This window comes from Larimichthys crocea, chromosome VI (genome assembly GCF_000972845.2).
Source record: "Larimichthys crocea isolate SSNF chromosome VI, L_crocea_2.0, whole genome shotgun sequence".
In the NCBI taxonomy this organism is placed as follows: Eukaryota; Metazoa; Chordata; class Actinopteri; family Sciaenidae; genus Larimichthys; species Larimichthys crocea.
In genome coordinates, this window is record NC_040016.1 from 8,887,492 (window position 1) to 8,900,323 (window position 12,832).

At 42.7% G+C, this 12,832-nt stretch overlaps 2 protein-coding genes across 3 annotated transcripts in view; one reads left to right on the forward strand and one right to left on the reverse strand.

The window, feature by feature from the left end:
- Window positions 1-770, reverse strand: part of ruvbl1 (RuvB-like AAA ATPase 1) — an 8,473-nt gene extending 7,703 nt beyond the window's left edge. Inside the window, exon 1 of the mRNA XM_019271970.2 lies at window positions 486-770. Within this exon, the coding sequence (XP_019127515.1) occupies window positions 486-626 (141 nt within the window). The 5' untranslated portion in view covers window positions 627-770. The remainder of the gene's footprint in view (window positions 1-485) is intronic.
- A 138-nt stretch (window positions 771-908) lies between these two features.
- eefsec (eukaryotic elongation factor, selenocysteine-tRNA-specific) lies at window positions 909-11,844 on the forward strand. Of its 2 annotated transcripts, none has more exons than XM_010748481.3 (7): window positions 909-1,684; window positions 4,317-4,524; window positions 4,816-4,912; window positions 5,931-6,095; window positions 7,108-7,740; window positions 9,294-9,450; window positions 11,372-11,844. In XM_010748481.3, the coding sequence occupies exons 1-7, from the start codon at window positions 1,384-1,386 to the stop codon at window positions 11,551-11,553; spliced, it is 1,743 nt and encodes a 580-aa protein (XP_010746783.2). In that variant the 5' UTR covers window positions 909-1,383; the 3' UTR covers window positions 11,554-11,844. The 2 variants fall into 2 exon arrangements, with proteins under 2 accessions (XP_010746783.2, XP_019127500.1); XM_019271955.2 differs by having other exon boundaries at window positions 911-1,162.
- Window positions 11,845-12,832: the final 988 nt, after the last annotated feature.

Genomic DNA, 12,832 nt, shown 5'->3' on the forward strand with positions numbered 1-12,832 from the left:
TGGCAATCAATAAAAAAAATTCAAAGAAGGCATCGGCAGGAAGCACCTTCTCAGAGCTGTCTGAAACTTCTTGCGGTTATCAAGGTTATGTTATGCACATTTCGACGTGCGCACATTTCGACGTGCGCGCATATGCGAGGGCCCGACCATCGCTGCTTGCAGCTTTAATTATTATTATAATTATTATTATTATTATTATATAACCTTTACTACTGTTGTTGTTGTTGTTGTTGTTGTTGTTGTTGTTGTTGTTATATACTGTATAACCTCTGCAGCCTCTCTTAAAGCTACACTTCCCTTCCTGTCACCTCTGACCTGAGCACAGGAGGAAACAGCGACACCACCGTGCTACCGGAATTAGCTTGTCGGTGCGCCGCACCGCATGCAATGAGCTGAATAATCCTCACAAACCCTCCACAGCTCTCCAAGTCACTCCTCAAAATAACACAGACATCAGATAAGTGCAGATAAACGTGAGTGTTTACCTCTCTGGCAGCCTCCTGGCCGACCAGACCACATGATGACTGTTTAGCATTGCCGGCCTCGTCTAGCCCGAGTCCTTTGACGTGACTGTGAGAGGCGATCCGCTGGGTCTTCGTGGTGCTTTTTACCTCCTCGATCTTCATAATTACACTTACTTTACAGAGATGTGAAGTAAAAACCCTGAAGCAAAGCTCACGGTGAAGAAAAAGCCTCCCGTGCCTCGGATAACGTCTTACCGCCGAAACTCAAAACACAGGGAACTCGGTTACCATGTGGGTTACTAGGGAAAATCAGCGGAAGTGATACCCCCGAAAGTACCGCCCATTTGAGCAATCTAGAAAAACTATTGGACCCTGTCAACTAACACGACGCGTTCATTGGATAAAACGTCTGTCAATCATTTCCTTCACTCAAAAAACCCTCCCCGCCCATGGTAGCGTTCACGTCCGTTTGTGTCTCAGTTGGCTTCGTCGTAGTAGAAACTGCTAGAAACTTTAAATAAAAGTGTCAAATTAGAGTGTTTTTATCGACCCAACGCCGTTTTACAGTCGAGTTTTAATTGTAGATTAATTATGGCGGGTTAGTTTTCCTTATTCTTTTTAGTTTTTAAGCTAAAACAAAATCAGTTCCGCTGAGGATGAAGTGACACCAGAGAAGACATTTCTCCCAACTGTTTACGGTGAAGTAAAGTCTTATTTTTTTTTAGCTACCCCTGTTTGGTAAGACACAAACTAATTAAAAACACTTGTTAATTAAAGTATTTAGGGTTTAATAAAGCGGGTGCCAACGGTTGAAACGATAGTGAACGGTTCAAACCGCCGAGTAATGTGTCAGTTGGTGCTGAGTTCAAGGTCCAGCTTAGAGTGACGGAAAATAAACACACGTCATATCAAACTCAAAATGTCAGCTGACAGTGCCACCAAAACCTTAAACTTCAACGTCGGGGTGCTCGGGCATGTCGACAGCGGGAAGACATCGCTCGCCAGGGCGCTGAGCAGCACCGCCTCCACGGCTGCCTTCGACAAGAACCCGCAGTCCCGTGAGAGGGGCATCACGCTGGATCTCGGCTTCTCCTCCTTCACGGTGGATCTCCCCGATCACCTGCGGGACGACAGCGGAGGCCAGAAGCAATATGAGAGGCTGCAGTTCACCCTGGTGGACTGCCCGGGACACGCCTCTCTTATTCGGACAATCATTGGGGGTGAGCTCGCCTATGTTTTGGTGCTATAGGTGATGACAGCACGTGGAAAGGTGTTAAACCCATCAGCAACCACACTTTATCAACAATACTCTACTCCATGTGTGCAGTCCACATCAACCCTGAAGTATATGATGTTATTTTTGAAATACTTTAGAGGGGTGTGTTGTGGAGAAATTGCTGAAGTCAAAGGGTGATATAGGGAGATATAGCTCAGAATAGTTTACCTGCCCCAGTGTCCCTGGTCATGTTAAGGTCCCACTGCAAATACCACACCACAAAGATGCACATAGATCCTGCAGAGAACAGAATATACAATAAAATGTATATTTTATATCTCTATATATTTATATTCTGTTTCAGGACACGTGGTTACAGATAATGGATGGATGTATATATTCTGAGGTTTTCAGACAGACAATATTAAAACACTTGTCGATTGTCTGACAACATTAGTAGCATTCCAGTTTCTCATTTTTTTTTCTCTGCCTTTCTGTCAGTGTAGTTTAGTTTGTAGTTTGAATTTCATTGCAGCATTTTCGTGCACTTTAGAAAAGATGGGAAAGAAGCGGAATACCATTGTTGTGGAGAAGTCAAAGGTCAATGGTGAGGTCAGGAAGGAAGAAAGTGTTCAGGAGCCTCTGATGTCTTATGCTGTATAATTTATTGACGCTTGGCCAAAGAGAATTAGAGACACTTTCAAAGTTCACCAGAAGTGCCTGAGTCGGTCTCACATTCTGCCCAACTCATCCTGGTGGATCAGCTTTAAACCCCAAGATAACACCACAAATATTACACGCCCAGAATTAGTCAAAGAGAATGTATTTATTCATGCAGTGCTGTATTATTTATTGACGCTTGATCAAGGAGAATTAGAGACACTCTCAAAGTTTATCAGAAGTGCCTGAGTCTGTCTCACATTCTGCCCAACTCATCCTGGTGGATAGACTTTAAACCCCAAGATAACACCACAAATACTATACACCCAGATTTACTCAAAGAATATGTTTTTATCCATGCAGGAGTTATTGTCAACATATTCTAGATGTATTATTCTTTTTTATTACAGATGTATTGAGTCTAGGAAGGCAGCAATAGGTCTCTTCGACCCTGGCCACCACAGTGTTGAGATAGACTGGCACCTACTGTTCTCAACCAAAGCCAAACCACTAATACTGCCGAGGACCTCAAGGCCCACACGTGACCTTGTGTAACCTAAGGATAGAAAATTCCATAACAGGGTGTTGTTTCAAATTAGAAGTTAGACTTGATATTATAAACACTTTTCACTACAACCCTGAGGAAGCTAGGATTTATTGCCCAACTGTTGAATTGAACTGCCATAGTTTTATCTAAATGTATCAAATTAATTGGCTACTGAGTGTATATATGACTGATGATGAAAACGTGCTTCTTAAATTAGATTTTTTTCACAGCAGACATAAGCACAGGTAGGACTTGGTTTTGTTCCCTTTGCTGGTGTCAGTAAGAAAATGTTTTGGTGAGCCAGCCTGCACAATACCAGGACCACGAAACCTCATTTGCAAGCACACACACCATCATACAAATAGTAATCTGTGAAGAAATACTGCCAAGAAACCTGAACAGTAAATTGAGCATCTGACTTATATATAAAACCAAAAATTGCTTTGTTATGCCCACGATTAACACAAACACTGATAATACTTGGGGCCTGTGTATTGAAACTGATATCAAAAGACCACCACCACCACCACCTTTGTGTCAGTAACACATCACAATAGCAGCAGGAAATGACAAATGATTATATGTCCTGTCCTTTGTTCTTGATAAATATCTGTCTAAATGCTGCACTCTTGGCACTGCACACCTATACGACATCCTCACTGTTATGTTAAACAGTCATAAATACTGGAAAATGGCTCAACTGCCAATAAACCTGAACAGTTGAGCCGACTGTTCAGATGCTCAACTGACTGACACAAATTTCACCTTTCCAGCAGAGGGCGCATTTCCTCTGTACGAGCTTGGTCGATCACTCTATTTGTCCTTTCTTTTTGTTACACAAATGAACAATCGAGATCTGAAATTTTTTAAACTAAAGACATGAGAAGACTTTGGTAACAGAAGTAACAGCCCTGGTATTAAACCAGACTACAAGCACTTGAATAGTGAATGCTGCTGTGCCATGCGCCCGACGCACTAAATGAAAAAGTCTATGAGCCAGTGGGGTGGCACATGCTATAGATTAGGGAGGAAGGAAAGTATGGGGATTGGGGTATGTATTAAACTTCCCCTCCTGTCCCATGTGGGGAGAGCACAGGAAAGAGAGGGAGCCAAATAGAATGAGAGAGAAGTTTGGAGCACAGGAAAGGGAGACTGCCAAAGTCAGGAAAAGAAAAGAGGGAAAGGAAAGACAACCAAGTGAGCTGCAGCTCTAGTTTCAACCCTCTAGCCTTTTACGCTCTCTCTGCCTTTGTGTACCCCTCCCCTAATTTCTCTTCTTGTTCGACTGTTATTTTTGGGCATCACCCATTCCTGTTTGTATTGCTGTTGTCGACTTCATAGTGTCTAGTCTGAGTTTTTTATTTATTTGTATAGATGCACAAAAGAATGTGTTAATCTGCTCAGTTTGCTGCTCTTCTCCTCTCTCCAGGTGCCCAAATTATTGATCTGATGATGCTGGTGGTGGATGTGGTGAAAGGGGTGCAAACTCAGACTGCAGAGTGCCTGCTGATAGGAGAGCTGACCTGCCCTCGCATGGTGGTTGTCCTGAACAAAACTGACCTACTGCCACCCAACAAGAGACAGAGTGCCATTGAGAAAATGACCAAGAGACTTCACAAAACACTGGAGAACACTAGGTCTGCATTTAATCCAAGTAAAAGAATGAATCAGGATTTGTGTAAGTGCATGTGGCTGTGAAATATGGGCCCAGACAGCTGAGTGGGTTTAGGGCATCCCACGTGCTCTCTGTGGCCCAGGATTGGATCTGTTGTCAAACTTCCTCATTCATTACACATTTGGTCTCTCTGTCTGCATTCCAGTGGTCTGTCTGTCAGGCCCACTTGTTTTTTTATTTGAAGTAACTTTAATCATTACTTTAACATCAAAGCATGAAGTAATTCCAATATGACTGTTTTTCTGTCGGCCAGATTTAAGGAATGTCCAGTGATTGCTGTGGCAGCGAAGCCTGGGGGCCCGGAGGCTCCTGACACAGAGGAGCCACATGGAGTGCCAGAGTTAATAGAGGTAAAATCAGGAAACAAGCTGGTCTCCTTTCATTGTTACTAATTTAGCTCAAAAGAGCACATAAGTTCTCACTTATGAACAAGTGCAGTTAGTTGACATTGTTCAAGTGGTGGAAAAAAACAGTAAAGCAAGTCCTCGGCTGTGTGTAGTTTCTGTACAGTTCAGAGTGACAACGGGATACTTTCTTTGTTCAGTCAACAAAGTAAATACTTTATAGTATGTACTGTATCACAGCTTTCCGGCAGACTGAAAAGGAAGTGGATGTTAATGGTTATATTATATTACTTATTTGATATATTAGAGACATTCAGAATACTTTATCTCATGGCACGGTGATTTAAGTACAAGAAGTATTAGTTTAAAGAATTCAAACTAATTTTAGTCGTGTTGTCTATTGCCCGATAATGGATTTTGAGGCCTACATGTCTCGAGATAATCCTTTTTTACATAAACACAAAACATAAACCATTTTTCAAAATAAGAGTCTCAAAGCTATTGTAAATTAGTTTTTTGTTTGTTTTAACTCATACAGATGATAATGATGATGATCAACATTCAGTAAATACAGAGCACCGTTCTTCAGTTAAAAACTCTGATGGACTAAATATGTCACGAATATACAATTTTTTAAAATTACTTCAAACATATCTTTGGAGTTTTCAATTTGTCAGTCAGGATGTTGTCAACTTCTGTCAAATTCAACCAACTTTAAATCAGTAGATTCGATACCTTACATGACAAAGCATGCTGCGGTGAAAGGATGGACGTTATATAATTTTTTCCTGCAGCAGTATAACTCACACAGCAGGGACAGATCAGTACTTGTAACACAGGAGAAAGTGCGTATCAGGAAGTGTTTGTAGAGCCGCTACAAGACAGCATCAGCTATAGATATAGATCTAATTATCTGCTGCCCCTCCGTTTTATCTGGTTTTATATTTGTGTTTGTGTGACATTGGAATATTATGATAGGAGTTATCTTTTGTGTCATCTCGCCCTTCTGGTTGTTTGTCCTCAGCTTTTGAAGAAACAGACGTACCTCCCTCAGAGAGACCCCGGAGGTGACCTTCTGATGGCTGTGGACCATTGCTTCTCTATCCGTGGTCAGGGAACAGTCATGACTGGAACCATCCTGCAGGGATCGTTGGCCGTCAATGACACTGTGGAAATCCCAGCACTAAAGGTACACTCCAAGACGTTGACATGAATTCTGAATATTTGATATTTACAAGCAAGTAACATGCTGGAGCGCTGGAAATGCTTTTGTAGGAACCGCAGAGTTTTCGGAAGTTCAGAAGTTGGCTGGAAGTGGGCAGACGGAGGGAGGGATGGCCTGGTGGGTTCAGAGGATGTGTCAGTTTAATGTGAGGGAGGATGAGGAGACTGGGGGTGGACTGGCAGCACAGGAGTTTGGTAATTTAGACCAGATGCACATTTTCAGCTAGGCTCAGCAGTTTTGTCTGCAGTTTTCATGTTCACCTCTTGGTGGCAGCAAATGGTTAAATTAACGGTCATTTTTTACAGAGCTTGATCTGTGCCAATACTACTATATCAATTTGGTCAGTGCTTGTTAATACATAACAAAAACAAGCACAGAAACATTGTGGTATGCAAGATCCCACAGTCACAGATGGTAGATAGACAGGTAGTCTGATAGATAAGAGATCTTTTAATTGTTCATTTGTAGACTTTAGATTTGTTTGGGGATGTATAGTTTGAACCAAACAAAGCACAGCATGGGCTAATAATTACGTTTTTTTTTAAATTGAAGCTTGATTATTTAAATTCTGTGAAAAATTGTTGTTTTGTCTGCAGAAAGAAGTAGCTTAACTTAGTTAAACGAGTTGTGCATATTTAATGAGCTGTTATGTATGTGCATATTTTATTGACCTAAGTCCTAAGGTATAACATAATACATAATAATAGAGGACTTATCCCTGTGTTGTGGAGATAACAGATGTTTTTTAATCACATGCTCCATGTCTAGTTTTAAGGTTTTAAATGTACATTTAAAAGTATTTAAAATTGGTTAAAAAAAAACAAACACTGTGAGCTCTGAACTTTAAGCAGCAATAATGTAACATACTGTGAATTTACTGTATTTAACTTTCTGTTTTGCTTTCCAGATCTGATTTATCGATATGAACATAAAACAATTGATGTCCGTAATCTCGATGCTCTCCGTCTGTCATCAGGTGACCAAGAAGATAAAGTCTGTGCAGATGTTTCGGAAGCCGGTGTCTGGGGCCATGCAGGGGGATCGTGTGGGTGTGTGTGTGACACAGTTCGACCCTAAACTCTTAGAGCGGGGTGTGGTATGCACCCCGGGTTCCCTGCGCACACTCTATGCTGCCGTCATCTCTGTGAGGAAGATAGGCTACTTCAAGGGCTCCCTCGCCACCCGTGCCAAGTTCCACATCACCGTGGGTCACGAGACGGTCATGGCGAGGGTGGCCTTCTTTGGCCTGCCACCTGTGGGTGCTTCAGACACTAAACCACCTCCATCAGAGCCCTGCTCACTGGAAACACCCTTCACCTTTGACAGAGAGTACTTCTACCAGGATGAATATGTCACAGGTCAGGGAGAAGCGAGTTCAGCACCTGACCCAGAGCAATGGGCCTTGTTGGAGTTTGAGCGGCCGGTCACATGTCCCTCCCTCTGTCTGGTGATCGGTTCAAAACTGGACACAGACATCCACGCCAATGCCTGTCGGTTGGCCTTCCAAGGCTACCTGCTGCAGGGGTTTGAAGACAAAGGCTACGCTGAGACGGCGCTGCCTCGTCTGCGCATCTACAAGACCAAACACAAGGAGGGACAGGTCGAAAGGGTGAGGGGACACTCACTTCATGTAAAATGGTCTTTTTCTGATTGTTTCCCCTCTCTGCTTACTTCAGCGTTGCCCTCTCTGTCACCTTGTACTATTTTCTTCTAGCTCTGGTTCTTCTTTGGATGTTTCTCATTGCTGGTGGCACTGGAGCGTGCCTCTCAGACAGAGCCCCTATTGTATATTCGTAAACAGACACGTACACACACACAAACAAGTATGCATATGCAGCCCTGGTGAATAGTGTTTGAGGCTTGGGCGGGTACGCATGCCTTAGCATGTGCTGTGACACAGAGGTGTGTGTGTGTGGGTGGCCTGCCTGACGCCACTAGTCGTGTCTAGCTGTCAGAGACTGGCACTGTTTGGACACACCTGAGTGGCACAGGAATACACACAATGACTGTGTGAGTTCACTTCTCTGTGGCTGTGCATCTCTCTCTTTCTCTCGCCCTCGGACATGCCGTTTTGATTTGTGTTCTTGGTGTGATTGCTGGTTACATTGTGTCCTAAATCCTAAGCTCCACTTCATCCTGATCCGTATCTCATCTTATCTTATTCTGTTGTTTTCTTAATAGCTTCGACATCTGATTTGATAATTTTTCAAAAAGTCAACAACGGTGACCTCTCATAGTTTTTATTTTCACGGGTGATTGCACCGAAGATGTTATGTCTCTATTCATCCTGCAACGTACAGTTAAGTGTCTTTGTGTGCACCCTCGTGCAGGTTCAGATTCAGGTCAGGGGTCAAGTGTGTGAACTAGTTTCCTGTTGTTAGCACCTCAGGCTGTTGACAGCTCCAATCACTGACTCAGGAGAAGAACAGCATGTGCGAGAGGTCCGACCGCGGTCATGCGATGTTACATTTGTTGTTCATCCGTCTGTCTAGAAAGAGGCAGCTATGTTTCAAGACTTAAGAATTCCCTTTTCACAAAGGAACACATTACTGGCATTGTTGAGATATGACGGCCTCATCCAGTCACAATCCATACAGTCAGACGTGTACAGCAACTGTATTTGTCTTTATTTTTTTATCAGTGAATCAGTCATGCTTGAGGGACGTCAGGGTCAAATGTTCAAGGAATGAATGAGGGTTAGGCAGAAAAGAGAGAGGAAGAGCTGGCGGTGGTGGGTGAGTCGGAGACAGAGCGGTGCCCTCCTGTTATCAGATTAGTGGCGGGTTAAGATCGACTTAGTGATGGATGATAAGAAAGAAATACAAACAAATATAGCATAAAATGTGCAGGAGGATGAAAGGGAGAGAAAGAGACAGCCAGGCGGCAAGTCTTAAAGAATCCGTCTGACAGGGGCGCGCGGTGTGGTTGAAGAGGGTCGGAGGAGAGTGAATCAGCTCTTCTTCCTCACCCCGTCAGGATGATGATGGCAAACCAAATGAAGCTAGACACCAGAGGAAGGAAACAGGAGACCAAACTAAAACACATCCCGTCATTTCCAGAGTCAAAATTAGATCACATTCACGTTCGTCACATTTTAAACTTTCATGTATGTCATTCGTGCTGCGGCTCATAACGCTCTTTCCCATTCTCTCTTGTGCTCAGGTGACCGACGATTACACCGTGATTGGCCGCAACCTGTTCAAGAAAGAGACCAACCTCCAGCTCTTTGTGGGGTTAAAGGTCAAGCTGTCGACAGGCGAGACCGGCGTTATCGAGGGTGGTTTCGGACAGAGCGGGAAGTTCAAGATTCGGATACAAGGTAAGAGTTACCTGAAGTAACTCAAACCACTGATGCTGTTTAATGGAGTCACATGATCATCACTGTGGCTTAGTGTGACAGCATAGACGAGCTCCCTCTTCATCAGTACACACACACGCAGCACTTTCTCTATCTTTCCTCGGATTTTGGAGCTCCGCGGATGTGGTAAGAGTGGTAGGCCCGAACATCCTGAGCCACATTCCCAGGATTCCTCTGGGGATTGCCTGTGTTCCGGGGGAAGTCTGCTCTGTGTTTATTTTACCTTCTGTTGCTCCAAACCCACTGCTCCACACACCAGGAGGGAAGAGAAAACAAAAACATTTAGAAAGAGAACCTCACCTACATCCTCTTCATCGCCTCACACTCGAATGTAGTCTCAGACATACTGACACACACCTTCACACATGAACATAACGCAGACGTCTAGTCTAGTGTTCGCGTGAGACTCCCGGTGGGCATTAGGACAAAGATGGCACTATTCTGCTGATAAAAAGGGTAAATATTGATATGTTCAGATATTTGAACACTGTCTCTTAAGATTAGACTTGTAAGTGTATGGGTGTTTTTCATGTTCTTATTCGTCAGTATTAAGAGTCTATCTGAGCTTTCTGATGTGTCTGCACACAGACGTCACCAGTCTGTTGCTGAAAGGCTGCAACTAATGATTCTTTTCAGCATCTGTTAATCTGTTGACTGTTTTGTTAGTCCATAAAAATTTAAGAAAGAAATGTTAAAAATGTCCCAGAAATTTTCATCTTACAAACAAAAGCAGCACGTGAGACGCCTCAGTTAGTGTTTGGAAATTATCTGTTGATCAGCTGTTGGATTATCATTCCTCTATACTCTTATCTGGTGTAAGCACAGAAAACGTAGTGGTGTAAACCTGGTGTTATGTTGCTACTGGTGGCTACTGATCCTGTTTTATTTGTCCACCAACAGCACATTTTTGGTGCTCACCCTCTCTGATGAGTCACGTCTTTAATGTTTCATGCGCGTATCTTGATTCTTAGACTTCAGTGATTAGTTCCATTTCAAGTTTCATATTGTAGATCTAGCACATGTTTTTAAACTATATTTTCTACAGACAAATACAAACGTGTAAAAGTGCAATTCCTTCGTGTGTCGCTTGCAAATCATTTAAGTTTGGGCGTGTGAGTTTTGTGGTGTTAATCAGATTTTCAGCTGATCTCAGATAACATGAAGAGATTTCTGGCTGCGCTGCAACCATAACAACCCTCACGCTGGCATAACGATAACAAGAAGAATGCTGGCGCCGTTTTCGTACGTGAGGTCAGACAGTCTGCGTGTAAAGCGGTGAACCCAGAACATTTCTTACCATCCGTATGAAAAACAGCAAGCAAGCAGCCAGTTTTTTTTTTATCCTCGATAACACACACACACATAAAGACAAGGGGATACATGTGAAGGCGTAGAAGAATTTGTAGTGCACGCATGAGGAGCTTCAAACAGCAGCTCAGCGTTCACAGGAAACAACTCAGTACGGCCGAGAACAAGGCCAGAGCGAAGGATGAGTTATGTATGAGCAGACAGAGGAGACCCAATACTGGAGTGTCAGGATGACCGAGACAAACGCAGAGACTCGAGCAGCAACCGAGACTTGGTTCTCTGCACATTTTCATCAGTTACATCAGGAGGATGGAGGCATCAGTTGATCTGGAGGTCAGCACGCATAAGCACTGATAAAGCACCTACTGCACACATAACAGGGAAGAAAAGATCTCTATCAAGCATCAGATATACCTACACTGTGATGATTAAGTTTGACCTAAGTACTGTACATAGCAAGGCTGATCTAGATTTATTGCATAAGGAGATCTATGTATCTAATGTTTCTTGATTGTTTTTTTACAGATAGATAATCGACCTTTTGACTTGATCTACCTGTTTATCTTTCCCACAGAGGGTCTTTGCCCAGAAACCAAGCAGATGTTATCCTCCACCTCTAAGAAGAAAGGGAAGGGTGGAAGCAAAGGTGGACCAGCTAATGAAGAGGAGCCCAAGACAGATTCTCAACCTATTATCATTCACTTGCATTTCAAGCGGTATGTCTTTGACCCCCATAAAAAGATGGTTCAGTCTTGACCGTCTCAGTCCGACAGTGTGTGTCACATGGCTTTAGACGGTCAGAGGTCAGTTTCTTGTAGAGTTGAGAGAAATACTGGCCTCAGTATCAGGCGGTATGATAACTTTATTCTATCATCCCCCTTCTGGGGATGCTGAAACGCAGTGTTTGTGAAACACATGTGAAACAGTGATTGCTTTATCTCCTCTTATGGAGATGGACTTAATCCAGTGTGCATCATCAAAGGGGTGGATGCAGCTCTTCTCTTCCTGACGCATTTGAGCCGTCTTAAATAAAAAAAAATCAATACATTTGTTCTTCCGAATCAACTTCTTTGACTAGCAGCGATTTCTTTCAGTATATTTCTGATCCAGCTGAGCTTATTATTGGCATAAATACATTAGTTATCGTTATAGAAATATTGGACTCACAGGTTCAGGTTTAGATCTCTGCCTATCATTCATTCATTTAATGGTGATTTGTAGAGCTGCACCAGAGATTGTTTTTTTTTTCAGAAAGACAAATAAAGTGAACCTATAAAACTCTATTTCTATCTGTGTGTTTCTGTGTGATCACTGGTGATACTCTCAGTACATACAACATGTAATAGTTGTGTCCCAAACTCTATTTGCAGAGAAAGCTGAATTCATGAGTAATTACGTACAAAAAATGGTGCTCGCTTAAACTCACACTTGCTGTAGCTGCTGCTACATATGTGTAGTCAAAAGAGAGATACTGTTTCCATGTATTTTATGACAATTCCTACAAACCGAACTCTAAACTTTAATGCGTGTCTAACCTGCGGTCCTCTGTGGTTGAGTTGTTTTGCTGTTCATCCGTACTGTACAACATAATGGGCACATTTTACCTTATAATTTCCTACATAAGTTTTTCTCATGTCGCACTCTGGCCAGAACCAATTCAATATACAATCCCAGCTGTACCTAATATCCATAACAACTGCACCTACTACTGTGGCATACACTATGAAACTGCCCTGCTGAATCGTATTACACCGGTCTGCAAAAGCGTGATCAGTAGATGTTGTCAGACTTGGAGATCTCTGGGTATATATTTAGATTGTCTCACTCAATCACTCTTTAAACATTAAATCAAGATTTTTTTGTTCAATGTAAAAATGTCCATGTTCAAATAAGTCAACAATGACAAAACAAATATAAAAAAAGTAACACTGATCATCAATATTGTGGGTGATTGATCGGCAGCCATTGAGCACAGAATAGGAGGAAATTATGATGTGTGCGTGTTTGTCACTGTCACAGAAGTGTTGTGAGGCGG

Coding starts and splice junctions, on each gene's coding strand:
- eefsec (XM_010748481.3), top strand. CDS start 1,384: ATGTCAGCTGACAGTGCCACCAAAACCTTAAACTTCAACGTCGGGGTG. Junction 6,096..7,107: donor TGGAAATCCCAGCACTAAAG/GTACACTCCAAG, acceptor GTCTGTCATCAG/GTGACCAAGAAGATAAAGTC. Junction 7,741..9,293: donor AGGAGGGACAGGTCGAAAGG/GTGAGGGGACAC, acceptor TCTTGTGCTCAG/GTGACCGACGATTACACCGT.